This window comes from Rhinolophus sinicus, linkage group LG11 (genome assembly GCF_036562045.2).
Source record: "Rhinolophus sinicus isolate RSC01 linkage group LG11, ASM3656204v1, whole genome shotgun sequence".
Taxonomy (NCBI): Eukaryota; Metazoa; Chordata; class Mammalia; order Chiroptera; family Rhinolophidae; genus Rhinolophus; species Rhinolophus sinicus.
Window position 1 is genome coordinate 66,366,176 of NC_133760.1, and position 16,821 is coordinate 66,382,996.

The window sequence follows — 16,821 nt, forward strand, 5'->3', positions numbered from 1 at the left end:
AAAAGCACCCAAACCTACTAAGCCATCAAAACCCTTTCCCCCAGCTGAGATGGGCCTTATTTAAGAGCCAAATCAGATACAAACAGGAGTTCATTTCAAAGCTCTGGCTGGTCTACAGCCTAAAAGGCACAGGGTCCATTTCCCTTTCCTGGTATGTCTGAGGGGAGTTTACTTTAGAAGAGATGAGAGAAATAAACCAAAGGAAATAAAATCACTCTGCATAATAAATGTAGGGAAGTCTTTGAAATTAATTATGGAATAGAAATTGTACCTTTTCCTCCTTGTAGATTTATCTTGTAACCTCAAATACACCTGGGAAGGTGTATTTGCTCTAACAGTTTGTCAATGGAAACAAAAATAAGAGGCATGTGTGCATTTCTGGAAGGGTCACTTGAAAGTGACCAGACTTGGGAGTGTCTACACCTACTACAGACTTAAGAGACCAGGGAAAAGTACTGCTGGGAAAAGGGATCCTTTAGAGGGTGAAGTGAGACCAAGTAGAGGTTTTGGAGAGGAAAGCATCCGGAAGAGCAAAGCCAGAACTAGGAACTGTGATTTCATCCCCAAAGGACCGCGATGAAAGTCTCTGCTCCTTCTGGGGCTTTTCCCTTGAATCATAATCTTATGACTCTGTATGTGAAGGTTCACATTTTCCCTTTCAATTCTCAGTAGCTCCTCTGACCTTCAGAAAAGTGTTGATACTTACAAACTTGTCTAGTGGTAGTTTGGGGAATATATGAGATGAGCAGTAAAAGGGGGTGTGACCTACCCCACAGCCACATCCGTGTTGCCGTCCTGAGGGAGCCGAGTTCAGTTGAGGGGACTACTGTGTGTCCAGGAGTTCCAGGTGGTGAGCAGACAGAAGGAGCCCACAGGGAGTGGGGGTGGATATTACAGAGAAAAGTGAGCCCTGGTGGGGGATAAAGGAGGTGGTGGAGGTGGGTGGGATTGCTGCTTAGATTACATAGGTGAGCTCACATACACAAATTACTGTCAGACAATCAAGGTGGCCTTGAACCAAACAGACTTGGATAAGATTTATTGATCAGACTGTTTTAGAAAACCAACAGCAAAACACTGACAAGGTACATAAATACAGATTGGACATCTTAGGGTAAATTCACTATATTTCCTACCTGCTTGGAGGAAATCAGGTAAGGTGGAAAAGCTGTCCTGATCATACGGCATGCACACCAGACTGCAAAAGGACTTCCACGCTATTTAACAGAACTGTGGCAATAGCTTCATAGTAAGGCAAGCATCATGTGTGGCCTAAGCATACCCTGTACGAAGAGCCCCGCCCAGGCTCACCCTCAGAGGCTGCATGTGCGAGAGGTTTCCCTTTCTTGCCTAGGTTCTTCCAGTAAAGTCCTCATTAGCAGGTGCCTTTACAGGGACGTGTCCCTGCTCAGACTCTGTACAAGGAAGTGGCTTTAGAGAAAGTCAGTGTGTTTCTGATGCCTCCTTTGTATTCTAAATGTGCAACTAGTACAACAGCAATTACTAAGGTGGAACCGCCTCTGGCTCACCCTGTACACTGACTAGGCAGGGCCTTTAAAAAACTTCTAAAAAGTGGAAAAAAAATAAAATAAAATAAAAAACCATGAAAATTATACTAAAAAGATGGCACCACTTTTGAAGCACAACTCAGAACTTCTTTTCGTAACACCAGACAGGGGAAGAGGTCGCTTTCCACCGAATCTAAGGACCTTAGAAGGGAGATGCCACCGCGGGGCGTGCTCTGGTGGTGACGCATGCGGAGGTTATGGAACTCGACGGAGCCCACCTCAGGACCTGCCAACACCCCTAGAGTCCCAAGGTATTTGGGGGAAACAAAGCAGTTCAAGCTAAGTGACTAGTTTCTGGAGCTTGTGGTCACGAGACCATAAACCCTCCTCCATCTCGGAGCTCAATGCCAAACAATGAAGAACAAGAAAAACGGCTTTTTGTGCTACACCAGAGCGCTGGCAGGCAGGCAATTCAGGGACCTGTGCTCCTTTCTAAACATCTGCAAGACCACCTAAAAACAAAGCGGTTTTACAGAGTTAAGACCAACAGAGTCTTAGAGGATAACTCCATCGTTCCTGCGTGCCAAGCTACTATATGGCTGGAAAAGGTATTTCAAAGGGAAACAATGAGGCTCCTGCAAGAACAGCAGGAAAGCAGTATCTGTTAAGAGCCAAAGAAATGTGTTCAAGTGACGGGCGTCATGTGTGTCATGCTCTGCTTTGTCTTCCCACAGGTGCTAAGAGTTCTTTGGTGGTTAGAGGAGAGACGGACTAGAACTCAGGGCAGGAAACTATGTCCAAGCAGAGGAGTAACAGCTAAAGTTGGGATCACCAGCCCTGGGTCCTAATGTCAGCAATCTGCAGCTGTCCGCAGGTTGACCAGTTACAGCTAGTCAGGCTGCTTACAGGTCTGCTGGCTTCTAGCCCCTCCGTGAGTCTTCCTTTTCCATTTCTAACTACTCATTAGCCTCACTCCACTGGAGAGGAGGTGCCTGTGGGCAAGGGGTAGAGAGAAAGAGCTACATATGAATCAATGGTTTGATAGAAACGGTGATTATCTGTGGATTCCAATTATCTGTGCTTTAGTCTTGCTACTCTGGGTAACCAGAGGTCACTGTTAATATACCTTTTGCTTAGTAAAGTTAATGTTTTTACTGTATTTTAAAATCTAGCTATGTAACAGACATGAATAGTTTAGAGCAAATTTTTGTATCATGTCACCAGGGCCCTGAAAAAAGAAGATTCTGCTAGTGGAGAGGGTTTCAGTCTGACCCCTGAAGAACAGTTAAAATTTCAATCTATTCTATATTGGTTTATAGATTTTTTTCCAGAATGTAGAAAATGCTTTATTAAATGAATAAAGCATGATTTTCTTTATTTAATAAAGTATGACATTCACAGATAAATTAGTATATGCATGGGAGAACCGATAGTATTAAATATTAGATTTTAGTTCTCCATTTAGAAAACTCTCACAGATAGACTTCCTTGTTCCTGGGCAAAGAAATGTAGGAAGATATGCAAACATGAGATAGTACAAAGATGACCGGGGAAAGTCTCAACTCTAAGAAACTCAAGGAACCAGAAATGGAGTGAGAAAACACGGACTTGAAAATCCAGCTTTACTAAGAGTTGGCTTCAGCCAGCCAATCACATCTCAATTCTTGGTATAGTTTGTCTCTAAAGTACTGAGCTGGCCTCCCCAAGACAGATACACAAAAGTAGTCTACCTGCTTTACAGTCACACCCTCCCTATATATATCATCTGCATATACCCATATGTGTTTCTATATATTGCACTTAAGTTTATAGGACTGCAGTAAGATGGCTCGGGGGACCTCAAAGAGGCTGAGAAGCAGCAGGCGTCAACGTCCCTAAATCAAGTAACAGAGTTGGGAATTCAGAGTTCAAGTCCAAGACTAACTTTACAAACTGGTGATGCATGTACTGGAGCGCCTGGTGAGCCCTTACATGGCATCCTAGTCAGTGACATTTACGCCATCACACAGTCTCATCTGGCGTCCAGCGCATGTGCACAATGTGTTGTTCTGTCGCGCTCAGAGCTGCTCGTACTCCATCATTTTCACTGGTGTTATGTTAAAAGAAGACACTTTAGACCAAGGAAATGTACTTTCATGAAAACGTCAAACATAAGGTCTTGGGTGTCGGGCCTCCAAAGTCTACCTCAAAGAAGACTGCCCTCAGAAGGCTTTAAAAAGGATGACAGCATGTGGGTTGAACAAGACTCTTCCTAGCTCTCTTGTGTCATAGAGCGGGAGACCTGCTTATATCCCAAGAACCATGGAAGGAGAAGCACACAGGCTGAGCATTCAGTCTTTGATCCCTACATAAATAAATCCACGACAAAAATCCTTTCGCCACCCTAGGCAGCAAGACTTGTTTAATTCTAGATATATTCCAGAATTAATAATCCAGAGACCAGGCTGGAGTCAGGCAGCAAAGCTGTGCTTTGAACTAATGGGGCTGCTCAGACTGGCTTGTGCTAGAGACAACTCCTCACGGCAACAAGCCCAGCAGTGGATGGTAAAAGGTTAAATGCTACACGAGCTGGTCATGGCAAGATGGGGGTGGGACTTCTAGGGGAGTTGCTCCTTTTCCTGCCTCTCCCACACCCCTCATTCCCCCAAAAAGGACCCAAACTCACAGATGAATGGTTATTACAAGACCTTGCTGAACAGTCTCCATGAACTCAACCCAACGTGGATGGGATGTTATAATAAGGCCTGGAATTTAGGAGTCCAAATCTAGAGGCCACGGTTTTCTCTTTCCCAGAAATGAACACTGGATAGTAACTTTTGGGCCATAACTCAAAGGTGATTTGAAATCCACACATGAGCTAAAGCGATCCCTTCTGGGACGAAGGAAAAAGAAGAGTAACTTTAAAAGCTAAGTGAAAAAGAGGCACTTAAAGGAAAAACGTGTCCTAAATCCCCATCTGAGCCTCCTGTTGCAAGGTGACCAATGGGACGGTCAGCACTGCCCCCTGTGCACCCATAGCACCTGTAGTACATACACTGTAGCCTTCCAATGCTCAGGTCTGGCGACTCCCTGAACCACTCTAGCAGCCTGATGGCGAAGCACGGAGCGTTTAGATCATTTCTTCTTTAGAACTAAAAAAACAACACAAAACAAACCAGGACTAAAAATTTCACACCAAAAAGCGAATGATCCTAAGTTTCATTCCTTCCTCCTGTTAGTTTGTTAAATGATACTTTGCTCTTCAGGAAGGATGACCCGTGGCTTTTCCTGCAAAACCTTTTATCCCCTTACTAGATAATTACTCACAGCACCATGCACGCTGAAGCAGACAAAAAAGGAGGCAAAAAGCTAAGAGAATAAGCAAGGGCCAATTGGCTTTCTAGAGATAAAACTTGTCACCTAAGAAAATGGCAGGAGCATGGCCCAGAGTTAGAAAAGAAACAAGTTCTGGAAGGAAAGGGTCAACATGACAGTCAAAGCTCACAGCCCAGAGCAGCAGCCCTCCCTGCCCCACCCTTCTCTGGCCTCTCACGAGCTTACGTTTATGTCCCATGGCATTTGTGCCACATATTTAGGGTCTGCAATTCCCCATGAAGAAGTAAGAAGTCAAAGAGATACTGGAAACCATTAATAAGCTTAGGAGAATTTCAAAACTGCTCTGAAGGAAGGACTCTGACCATTGTAAGTTTCTTGATTCGAAATTTTCTTGGTGTCATAATTTCTAAGAGCGACAATAAACAACACAACTACGACACACACGTAAGTCTTTTGACAAGCCAACTCTAACTATTGCTGGCATCATGAGGATGAGAAAAGAAATCACTAATCAAGAGTTGCTGAGCTGCTTAACTTTCCTCCAAAGTCAAAAGTTAGGTTTGGGTACCTACGCAGCAAGATGTCGACGCCTGCTGCCGTTAGATCTAGCTCCTCAATTAGATGTCTCTTTGAAAATAAATAGTAAAGTTAAACATGTAGCTCTACATGTAGCCTGCAAGGTTCTCAAGGTTAGCCTTCTTGTCCTATCCCCAAAACGTCTTGTGGTTGCAGGATTTAAAATTTTTTCATTTCATTCTTGTTTTCCTTGATGACGTGGCTTTAATTTATAGCGCACTGGCTGACAGGGTCGTATGTTGAGTTCCTTTAAAAAACTCGTTATCTTATCTTGATTCATAACATTAAGGTACTTTTAGACTTTCCCTCAACTCCATCAAGGATGAGGGCGTACATGAGTGAGTGAATATGTGCGTGCATGTGTGCGTGTGTGCCTGTGTGCGTGTGTGTTGGCGCGGGAGGGAGAGAAGCAAAGAAGCACAAGGGAAAGTGAGATTCCATAAACTTAGAACCAATGTACAGAAAGGCATCTGATGTATTTTCTGAATAAGGCCTTGATCAGGGTAACCAATCCTCTTTGTAGCACATTCTACACTGCCCATAAATAAAGGAGTCTCTTTAAGTTAACATTTCCAGTATCAGTGAACAGTCCAGAAATGCTCATTTCAAGCGCTCGATGAGTCCCTGTGTGAGTCCAAGGTGCAGAAGCTGTGTTCGGGAGAGGTTTGCTAGGTTGGGGAAGGCCGCGAGCAGCTTCTCCCATGCCAGTTCCAGCAGGCTAGGTACCACCAGCCAGATCTTAAACAAGGACCCAGTCCGTTTGTTTTCGTGGATGTTCACCACTCCTCCGTGAATATACATGCAACCAGCCTATGAACAAATGGCAGTCAAAGACGATCAAATCAAATGGGAGACATACAGATCCTTAAGCTGAAGATACAGCAAAAAACTTCACAGTAAGCTGAACTGCAATGAGGTGAAACAAAGAATTTCTCACTGATCCCAACAGAGTGCAGGGATCAAGACTGATTTAAATAATGAATGCATTCCTAAGGCAAAATTTACAGATTCTTTTTTTCACTTCAACAAGCATTAAAGTAAGACTGTATTAAGTATCCATTGTACCAAACACGGGGAATACAGAGAGGAAAATCAAGATCTTTGCAGTCAAAAAACTAGTAGGATCTTCACTACCGTGGCATCCTGGGATAAAACTCTCCTAGCCTTGCAGGAAAGCCCCTTGACATCACTACCAGGGCCTTTTACATTTATGCTGCTCTTTTATACTTGCATAGGACGTTTTTTTCCTCTCCTCTTTTCACAAGAGCTAGCTTTGGGAGACAGTTTTAAACAACACGTTCTTCATCCAAGGTTTGCTAATATCAGGAGCTTTTTTTTTCTTGCTAATAATATCCCTAAGATTTCCTTAGCATCTCCAACTACGTAAGGAAGAGATGAAAATGAAAACTTACTGGTGTAACAGCTGCACAGTGAAAATACACAGGTTCTGGCATGGTAGCTGGGAGCTTTACCCACTGAAAAGTCTGCAGATTCAACTTCCAGATATCTCCCAGGATCACTTCTCCATTATAGCCCCCACAAATAAACACATCTATCGAGAAAAGAGAAAGCCAAGATCACACAAAGGCAATGAGCCATGGCCACAGCATGTTCCGTAGTAGCTCACACGCCTCGCTGACCTGGGCCCAGTTCAGTGGACTCCCCCGTTCCATAGAGGCCTTCAGCTGGGCGGGCCTCCCTGCTGCTGCCTTGTCCCTCTACAGAGTTGGGACATTACTTGGGCTCTTTGCTAGCACTAAGGGTGCAAGCCTCTAAGGAGGCTTCACATCTGGGTTCTCAAATTTAAGTACACAGAGGTGCCAGGCACAGAACGTGAATGAGCAGGAAGGTCCAGGGAAAATAGACAAATGGGGTGCAGGGAACAAACGGGAGTGCACACGCTCTGTAGGGGGAGAGGGTGACGCAGCTCCGCTGATTGACACCATGCAGGACTTAGGCTCAGCAATGGCCACCTCCTGCAATCTTTCAAGAGAAGCTGCAAATCTGGATTTCTTAAAAAGGGAAACATTTTTATTTTTAAGGGGTAGCCACTAATTGCAAAAATTTTAATACACATATGAGCCAAACAAAACACATCTGCAAGCCACCAGTTTGTGATCTCTTAAATAACATCTGGGAAAGGGTAGATATTTACCTGCCCATAGAGACAAACGTTCTCTGTGCAGACAGTTAACCTGAGGAGAAAAGTTTGCTGCAAAGCTCAGTTTGGGGGCACAAAAGAGGCTCTGCCAAGCTTTCTTCAGCCCAAAGAGGACAATTTGAAGTCCCATTTGATCCGTGTGGCTATTTTTGTCAGAAATAAAACCTTCCCAAAATCAAAGGTTTTGTTATTTTTTTGTTTTGTTTTTCTAAAATCAGTTAAGTTGTAACTAATTAGAAAACTTGTAACAAAGACTATGTGAACCTTCCAACTAAATGCCCACAACTGAGGCTGAATTCCGTCTGGATGGGGCCTGGCCTCAAAGAATCAAATGAACAGATGTCAGAATTCAGGTCTAGATCAAGTTCCAGTCAATACTTAATTAAACTATAAAATACACTGGAAACCTTGTTGGCTAGGATTCAAGAAGAGTACAGCTCCATTCTTAGAAAGGCAAAGCTGAACAATGCTATAAATCTTATCCCAAAAGCACAAGCAGAATAAAAAGAACCTCTGTACTAGAGATGGCAGCATAATCCTAGGAAAATCTGAACTAAGCTGCTGAAAGGACACAGGCTATCAAACTCATTTATACACAACTTCCTCCCAGAAAAAAACGTAAGGCACTATATCAAATTATAAAATAAGCTGTAAATTAAAAGACAGGAAGGTTACACAAAGAGGAGTCATTAATTACACTTAGATAAAGTCGCTGCAGCCGCTTTCTGAAGCCATACAATGCCTTTGTTGTAATATAGCCAAAGAGTGAGCTCAGAATCCTATTTGGTATCACACAGAGAAGAGAATCAATTTTATGAAATAACACTCTGAAGGAGTTAGTACAATTTTAATACAATGTCCACTGAGGTCTCTACTGTAGGTCAGGATTATTAGTATTCCCCACCATAACCACAGAAATCTGTTGGGGGCGGGATGCTGAAAGATCAGGTAAGCCAATAAAAGCTTATTTATTGCCAATTTTTGAGTTCTCTGATAACTAAAGGAACCCAAACACCATACTAGTTTACTTCATGAAAACTGCTGAGAGAGGCATCACTTTGTGGATTTCCCTTCAAGTTTAAACTACAAGGAACAGACTCTTCCCTAAGTTATTCCTCTTTTAAGGAGCTGTTCTTAAGAAATAAGACATTCTCAGCATACATAATTACAAAAATGGAACCAGAAGGTTATTTAAAATCCTTACCATTTTTTATTTGAACACAACTGTGACATCTTCGGGCTGCAGGAAAACCTGCCAAACACATAAACACAGAAATTCCATTATTCACAGAAAGACTGGGATTCATGCTGCTATAACGAAAGACATACTATGAGTAACTCACTGAAAAAGTCTTTTTGTTGCATTAAACAAACATCAATTAGTCCTTCCAATCCCTTCTTATTTTACACTAACACACAGCCATCAGAAGTCTCGTAACAGTACCATGTTAAGGCGTCAGGGAAACAAAGTGGGGTGGCGGGGGGCAGGGGTTACTAGTGGATTTCCCCAGCCCTTTACCCACAAAGAGATAGGGAGATCTTGATTTAGGTGCTTATTTCTTATCCCACCCACATTTCCCCACTTCCACAGAATGCAGCAATCCCCATTAAAAGTCTCTGCTCAGTTGCTGAGGAAGAATAATAATTGGGTTAAGGACTACAAGTAATTTCTAATACCACTTCAACAGATATTTTACTAGTCATATAACTCAATAAAATTAATTTTCCCTTCCAAAACAAGTAAAAGATAAAATACATTTGTTAAAGATAAATGAATCCATATTATAAATTTACCTATTTTTTCATGGGGTTTTGTTGCAATTTCCTCCCATGCATTTGTTTCAAGGTTGTAAGCATGGATCTGGAAAGAGAGAAAAAAAGAAGATATACACACAAATAATTTTAGCTAGCTATAAAACTGGATTTTTAACAACAGCCTGGACAAACATCTATTCTTGGTTGAAAAGTCTTCTTTTCTTTTGCTTTTCTCTGATCTTTGCTAATTCTAATATAAGACAAAACATTAAATGAAACAGTTGAAAATTAAGCACATGTATGATCTCAATATTTAAAAATCACAGAAAAATGAAGTAAAAAGTTTGGAATTCTGAAACCTCCACATATTCTACAATGAACATCCATCATTTTTATGATTAAAAAAAAAAAAAGGCAAGTGTTGGTAAGAAAACATGGGACTGCAGTTTTGTCCAAAAAGACCACTCAGGTTCTGAAGCAGACCAGGAGCTGTGTAGCCTACTGTAGATTTCCCCTGGGACGTGTGCATTTGGAAATGCCACAGGGATGAAGAAAAGCCCTTCAGAGCTCAGCTTCCTAAAGTTAGTGACATGTAGCCCTGAAAAGGCCTGTTCTTTTTAGACAGACAGCATTGATGATGACAGGGATGTGACATTCTGAGAATTCTGGTTCTAATTCCAATTAGTTGCTCCATTTAACCTACTGTACCTTCCTTTTAGTCACATTTCCTCACCCAGCATCAGGGGATCATTTTCATAAAGTATTTTCAGTGTGTGATAACGCAGCTGTTGACTGGAGAGCACATGAGAGGCACTGAGTTCAATCTTATGTTATAAAGAGCATGTGACACAAAATAGGTGTGGATGAAGAACCTTTTCAAAAATTAAAATATCTACAGTAACAGAATTATCTTGCTTAGTATAAGATATGCCTCTCTCTATCCTTCTCCCTCTCTTTCTCTCCCTTTTATAAAATACACCTTGTTTAAGGAGTAAGCTGTCCAGGAAGTGCCACCTCCCAAGATGTAAATCCTCTGCCCGTCATGTGCAATTTCATGTCGGTATCTGAAATACACAATAAAATGCATTTATAATTAAGGGAAAAATGATCTACCTAAGACTTAGCTGCAAGGCTTTTTACTGTATCATTATTTATAATAATAAATGATCAGAACTAACCTAAGTATTTAATAATAGTAAATTGGTTAAATAAATTACAGAATACACATTGAATTAATAATTCAACCAATAAGAACGTAGGCATAGAGAATGATTAATGATATTGAGACGTTGGTTTCGTGTCATTAACTGAAAAAACACACACAAACACAGTTATATAAGAGCAGATGGGCTATAATCCCATTAAAAATTTATAGTTACACAAATATGCAAAGAAAATGATTAGAAGGTTACATCCAAAATGTTGACCCTGGTTACCTCTGAGTTTAGATTTTGTTTTTCTTATTTTTCTCATTTGTATTTTCTAGATTTGCTATAATATTTTTGTGATAACTTTGTCTAAGGGGGGAAATTATTACAGAGATTTAAAAAGTGATCTGCCTACATTTAATTAGAAACCCTAGACTGTGGGTGTTCAAATTAAGAAACTTATTTAACAGATACAAAGATATCAGACAAATTATGCTACACAGAACTGTGACTATAATGTGAAACGCCTACTAGAACTTTTATCCAAGCAGTCTAGCTACAAGCTGAAACAACTTACAATATGTCCCTAAAATGATGAGGCAACCATGTGAAAATGCTTTGAAACAATCTATTTCTTCCTTTCCCTGATAACAGAAATTACATCAAAATTATTCCAGTAACAGTACATCATTTCCCAAGTCCTTTCATAGTAGTTCTGTGATAGTCAGCTCACTAACATACTACAATAAAAATAAATTCTTTTTTAGCACCTTTATGCCATTTTGTTTAAAGGCAACAAAGAGATATTAGATTAGTCTAAACGGAATGAATAAAAATGGTTTATTATCTTTGCTTTTAAACTAGAGAACAAAAGATGTCCTTAAGTTTTCCAGTGAGTTTAGTTCTAAGAAGAGGGAACTATTAGGAAAGAAAAGCAAAAGATCAAAGACTGCTGTCTAGAAGGCAACTAGGGAGAATCATAATATTTGAGGGTTTAATAGAGCACTTAAAGTGAATGACACCCCCCCACCCATCTTTGCTCCTTCCCTCCCTCCCTCCCTTCCTTCTTCCCTTCCATCCATCATCCATCCATCCGGTCGACATTCACTTAGTACCCCTGTAGGCATGGCACACTGTGGCCTGCACTGAGGACACAGCTGCGAGCAAATGAGCCAAAGAATCCTAATAAGCAAGTTAGGAAGGGAAATAAAGAAATAACTAGAAAGTAATTGTTTTGCCTGTTAACATGAAATTTAGTTTAAAATTGTTACTATTAGTTTTCCCTTCAAAGTGTTACTATCTTCCTAATACAGGAAAACTGAAATATAAGAGGAAATAACATGAAAAAAATTCTATAGTTGAAAGGGAAATACCATTTCCTTACCAGAAGGCCCTTCTTTAATGCTGAACTGGGATCTAACAGCCAGTTAGCTATTTTAACCAGGCTAAAGGGTTTTCTTCAAACCACATTACCGATATTCTGAAAAAAAGTCAAATCTTAGCAAGAAAGAATAAATCTGCTCTAATCCTAGAACCTCACCTTTCTTCTGGTAGATCACAGGATAGGTTGTTTGGTTTCAGTTGTGTCCACTCTCTGGTATTAAGATCTAATTTGTGCAGGTCTGTGCTGTAAATATAGCCAGTTGTCCCTCCAAAGACGTAAAGGGAGCCATTGATGATAGCCATGGCCTAATGAGGAAAGGGGAACCAGACCGACGCGTTAACACTGTATTAAAGAATGTACACTTATTAGGTACCCCAAAATCAGGTTGTATGAAATTCACTTATATCTTATAACCTTCTAAAATACCAGACCCTTAAAGGACTAAAGATTTTACAGAACATGGAGATTTTTTTTAGAAAGGTAAAGCTTTGCTCAACTGGAAAGCAAGTTCGACCTAGACAGGCAAGGGGATCGGATGACCCTTAGGGGGTCCTGGCCAGCAGAAGAATCTATAGATCATGGACATGCGCATTTCCACTGAACGCTGCTTCTCTTTCTCAGCAGTCTGAAGAAAAATGCTCTCAAGAAGGAGCTGATATGAAAACAAGCCACCCGAATCCCTCAGGTAAGATCTAGAGTTGGCAGTCCCCAAAACGTGACGTTTTCTATCAGACTCTTCTTCAGAGTCACGGTCATTACTTAGAGCTTAAATGCCTCCTGTGGAGGGGTACAGAGTTATCCAGTATGTGCCTCTACACATAGCTCCAAAGCTATTTATCAGCACTCATGCCAACTAGTTGAGGAAGAAGCCAAAGACTGGTTGTTTCCATCTTAGCCCATTACTCTTGAAGGGTGTCTCATGTGCGGTGAGTTGCTCCCTATCTTTTTGCGTACAACTTGAAGTACGGGAACTTAACTAGAAACTAATCTCTACATAATCCGCGTTTTAGCTCCGTTCTTAACCACATGCAGGGATCACCTACTCTGCTACTTAGGGTCAGAAAGCTCTTGAAAGAATCCTGTCACTCTAAAGATGACAGGACCCACACCATATGTAGCCCAATCTTTCACTGGGGGAGGGAGTGGAGGTGGGATGAGGTCCTGACAGTGAAAGAAACTTTCGTACAGGTCTAGATCACCATCCTAAATTGGATTAGTAGAGTGAGGGGGGACAGGGAAAGAAAAGAAGGCAGCAAGCAACCAGATTTATGAATTACAATTTCACATGAGAACTGAAAAATCAAATATTGGCCACAGTGAATTTATTCTCCATTTAAAAAATTGGTAGTAATATAAAGATTCTGCCATTGTCCCCAGAACTAGAAAAATTCAGACAAATACATCCAGCATGACCTGCCACAGATTGGTACCTGTCCATATATACGACTGGGTTTCTTCCCCCGACAGCTGAGTAAAGCCCATCTCTTATACTTCACGTTACAGACGTGGACGTCATTGCCGTTGCTCTCACCAAAGGGGATGCCTGTACCTCCAAACACTAACAGGTTGTTTCCGTGCAGCACCACTGGGGGAGGAGAAGCACACATCCCTTTATGTACTGGTTACCTGCAGCGCGTTCCCACACATACCCAGAATAACGAGAAACTCAAAAATGTTTTCTTGAATGCTGCCAGAAGACAGCTCAAACCACTGACATCTAACGACTACCAAGTTCTGCAGAAAAAGGTCTAATTCACACCCTATGGGCTGTATCATATACCTCACTGTTTGGTATGTAACATGTATTCAGCACACGTGTGGAATTAATGAAATACTGTGTATAACAACACTGAATGATATGGACTACGGTACACCACTGCCTCGCAAGAAAGTTCACGTACAGAGCAAAGCAGAGGAAAAGGAAGCATCATCCTCACCTTAGCAGAGACCCAGGGGGACTCAAGATGCAGGGGGTAAAAGGATCATTCTGTTTCTGCTAGGGGAAGGATCTCTACGTTTTAAACTACAGCTGTCATCTTCATCCTCCCTCCACCAGAGAAGAAGAAACACCAATATCCTGCTGGTAACTTTGGCGCTCTTCTCCATGTCTTCTGTTCCTGCCCCCAGACACACATATGCACAAACACTCACTCTCGCACATACCTTCTTTCCTTCTCTGATGGTAAATACTCTCAAACTAGCGATACTGTAGTATTTCAATGGCATTTTCGTTTTTTAACCAATTCTTCAACTGATATGGTATAAGAGTCAACAACATGGGCTCTGGAGCCATCGAGAGCTGGGTTTAAATTCCCATGTGACCTCAGGAAAGTTATTTAATCTCTCTAAATTAATCTCCACCATAACCCTATGAGGTAGGAACTTTTATTATCCTCTGCATTTTTATAGACAATGAAATGGAAGTGGTGAGTGGTTTAAACCACTTGTCGAAGGTTTCCTGAAAAGAACCTTGCCACGCTAGGATTCAAGCCCAGGCAGTCTGGCTCCAGAGCCCGCACGCTTAGCCACACCCGGAGGGTCTCTGGGTCTCTGTAAAGCGTCAGGGCCCTCACTTGCACCAGGCAATAATTGCAGTACCTGCATGGTATGGATGCTGTGAGGAGGACACAGACACCAAGTGTGAGGTACCGTGCTCAGCAGCTATCATCATCCTGATAAATCTCCTCCATGGCTCTTCTCCACTCTGCCTGGCATGTATATGATACTTGATGCTGAACCCTCTGTGATGCCATTAATCCCACTTTGCAGCTAAGGAACCTGAGCTAAAAATCATCTGGCAAGTCAATGGCAGCAGCTGGATTCAAACTCAGGACTGGGCAACTCCCGAGTGATTCTGAATCACCACGCCATGTTAGGACCAAAGTAAAAAGTCTATCCATTAACAGGGTTTAATTGTATTACAGTGTTACTATTAATTATTAACAAAGCACACATGACATTGAACCAGACGCCTCAAACATTTCATAAAGTCAAAGTTCAGAACTGCCTGCACTCACGTGACATAGAGGCCAATTCCCGGGGCATGTACCCATCTGTGCCCATCTGGTGCCACACTCCTGTAGCAAAATGATACCGCCAAAGCTCCCTGAAGAGAGGATAGTCTTCATTATCGGGCCCTCCCGATTCATCATAATCTGGGTTATAACCTCCAAACACATAGAGATTGGTATTATCTGCCACACAGCGATGTCCACTTCGTGCTGGTGGAGGTCTGTGGCCTAGGAGAGAAGGGGACAGTTTTCCACAGATGGCCCAGCAGAGTCAAAGCACAAACAGAATTTGGTAACAATCATTTTAACTTTAAATGGGGATCAGGGAAGATTTATAAGATGGATGTCCTTTTTATTTGCTTAGGTTATTTTATACATTCACACACACTACTTAAGATTTTAAGGAGCTGGTCTCCAGTTCTATTTCATAGGACTACTTTCGGATTTTGGTAACTGTAAATATTTTTCCCAAGGGAGGCAAAATAGCATTAAAGCTCAAGAAAATGGCTGATAACTGGGAATTTTCAAGACTAGAAGGAAGAGGGGCTTAATACTCTAAAAGCTAAAATGACAAATTTTCTTATTTCTTTAGAAGAGAAAAAAACACAGGTCAACTAAATTAAACTGAAAATATTAGAAAACTACATAAATATAATCACAAATGTGAATGGGTCATGTATAAATAAAAATACACACACATAAAACCTATTTTTTCCCCATAATATATAATTCTACACTTAAAAAGAAAACTGGCTTTCAAAGAGTTACAGCAAAATGTAGAATTTAAATACCACTCCTGACATTATGGCAGTTAACAAAAAATATATTTATATCTCAAAGAGCATCTTTCATCCTATTAAGAGCTTTACAGTAAGAAAAGCTATTTCTACAACTTATATTTGAAAGCTTTCTGAAGTTTAAATTATTGTCAACTAGTTCACTAAAAATTATCTCGGGATTATTTTAGAGTAAAAATAAACCCCCCAAACTTTACATTATTTCTATTACCCTTACAATTTTTTATACCAGCCTATGCAAACCCTTACATAGCTATAGAAACAAAGATGCTTAAATATATATTGGATGGAGTAAGAAGCGACTATAGTTGTCTGTTACCCTAAAGACTTACCTACTTTCATATATTAGGAGTAGATACTAGTATAATATTAATCAATATTTAGGACAATGCTAGACACCTAATAAACATTTATTATATAAACATTTATCACCAACCTAACATAGGCCTGAAATATTTATTTGTTTTAAATCATAATGATCCCACTTCCTAGGTTTGCTTTTAAACAAGACCTGAAAAGAAATTGCACAGATCTAGAGAAACTGAAAAACAAACCATGAGTCATTGAATCACTCAAGTCCAACCTGTCAGCTGTGAGAGCCTCTGATGGTTCCTTCCTGCTCAAGTATGAAATGAGGTCCACGACCAGCAGCGGAGAACCTTTCACCACACAGCCTAGTCCTGACCTCTCACACTCCTGCCTGTTTGTCTCTCTGCTTGGGAAGCCCAGTCTTTCCCCTTGACCTTTGGCCTGCTCTACCTACCCTTCAATGCCTCGTGGTGGAAATGCCTCCGAGTCTGGCCCATACAGCTCTTTCTCAACAATAAAACCCGATGGCCCTTAAGAGTTTAGCCCCTTACTACTCAAATATTAGGCTATACATGTACCATTAATAAGATTATTATACTACACCATCACTATGTAAATACATGAATAAATATATTAGGCAAACTATAATCAGTTAGAAAATTTACTCAGGAGCTGTGATTTACCTCAAGTGAAGAACTCAATTTCTAGGAATCTCGAAACAGAAAGTGTGGTGTGGAAGAAAGAGCACGGGGCTCCTACAAATTAATCTAGATTTGAATCCAGGTTCCTTCTAACTGTTACCACCTTGAGCAAGTCACTGCCCTCCCTGACGCTCAGCTTCTTCATCGGGATAAGGG

At 41.1% G+C, this 16,821-nt stretch overlaps 1 protein-coding gene across 4 annotated transcripts in view; it reads right to left on the minus strand.

The window, feature by feature from the left end:
• Positions 1 to 1,007: 1,007 nt before the first annotated feature.
• Positions 1,008 to 16,821, minus strand: part of KLHDC10 (kelch domain containing 10) — a 50,685-nt gene continuing 34,871 nt past the window's right edge. For all 4 annotated transcript variants that reach the window (XM_019751272.2, XM_019751286.2, XM_019751277.2 and 1 more), the window contains 8 exons: positions 14,865 to 15,086; positions 13,278 to 13,432; positions 12,004 to 12,152; positions 10,295 to 10,379; positions 9,355 to 9,421; positions 8,765 to 8,812; positions 6,812 to 6,951; positions 1,008 to 6,209 (listed from right to left, as the gene is read on the minus strand). In XM_019751272.2, the coding sequence (XP_019606831.1) occupies positions 6,000 to 6,209; positions 6,812 to 6,951; positions 8,765 to 8,812; positions 9,355 to 9,421; positions 10,295 to 10,379; positions 12,004 to 12,152; positions 13,278 to 13,432; positions 14,865 to 15,086 (1,076 nt within the window). In that variant the 3' untranslated portion in view covers positions 1,008 to 5,999. The remainder of the gene's footprint in view (positions 6,210 to 6,811; positions 6,952 to 8,764; positions 8,813 to 9,354; positions 9,422 to 10,294; positions 10,380 to 12,003; positions 12,153 to 13,277; positions 13,433 to 14,864; positions 15,087 to 16,821) is intronic.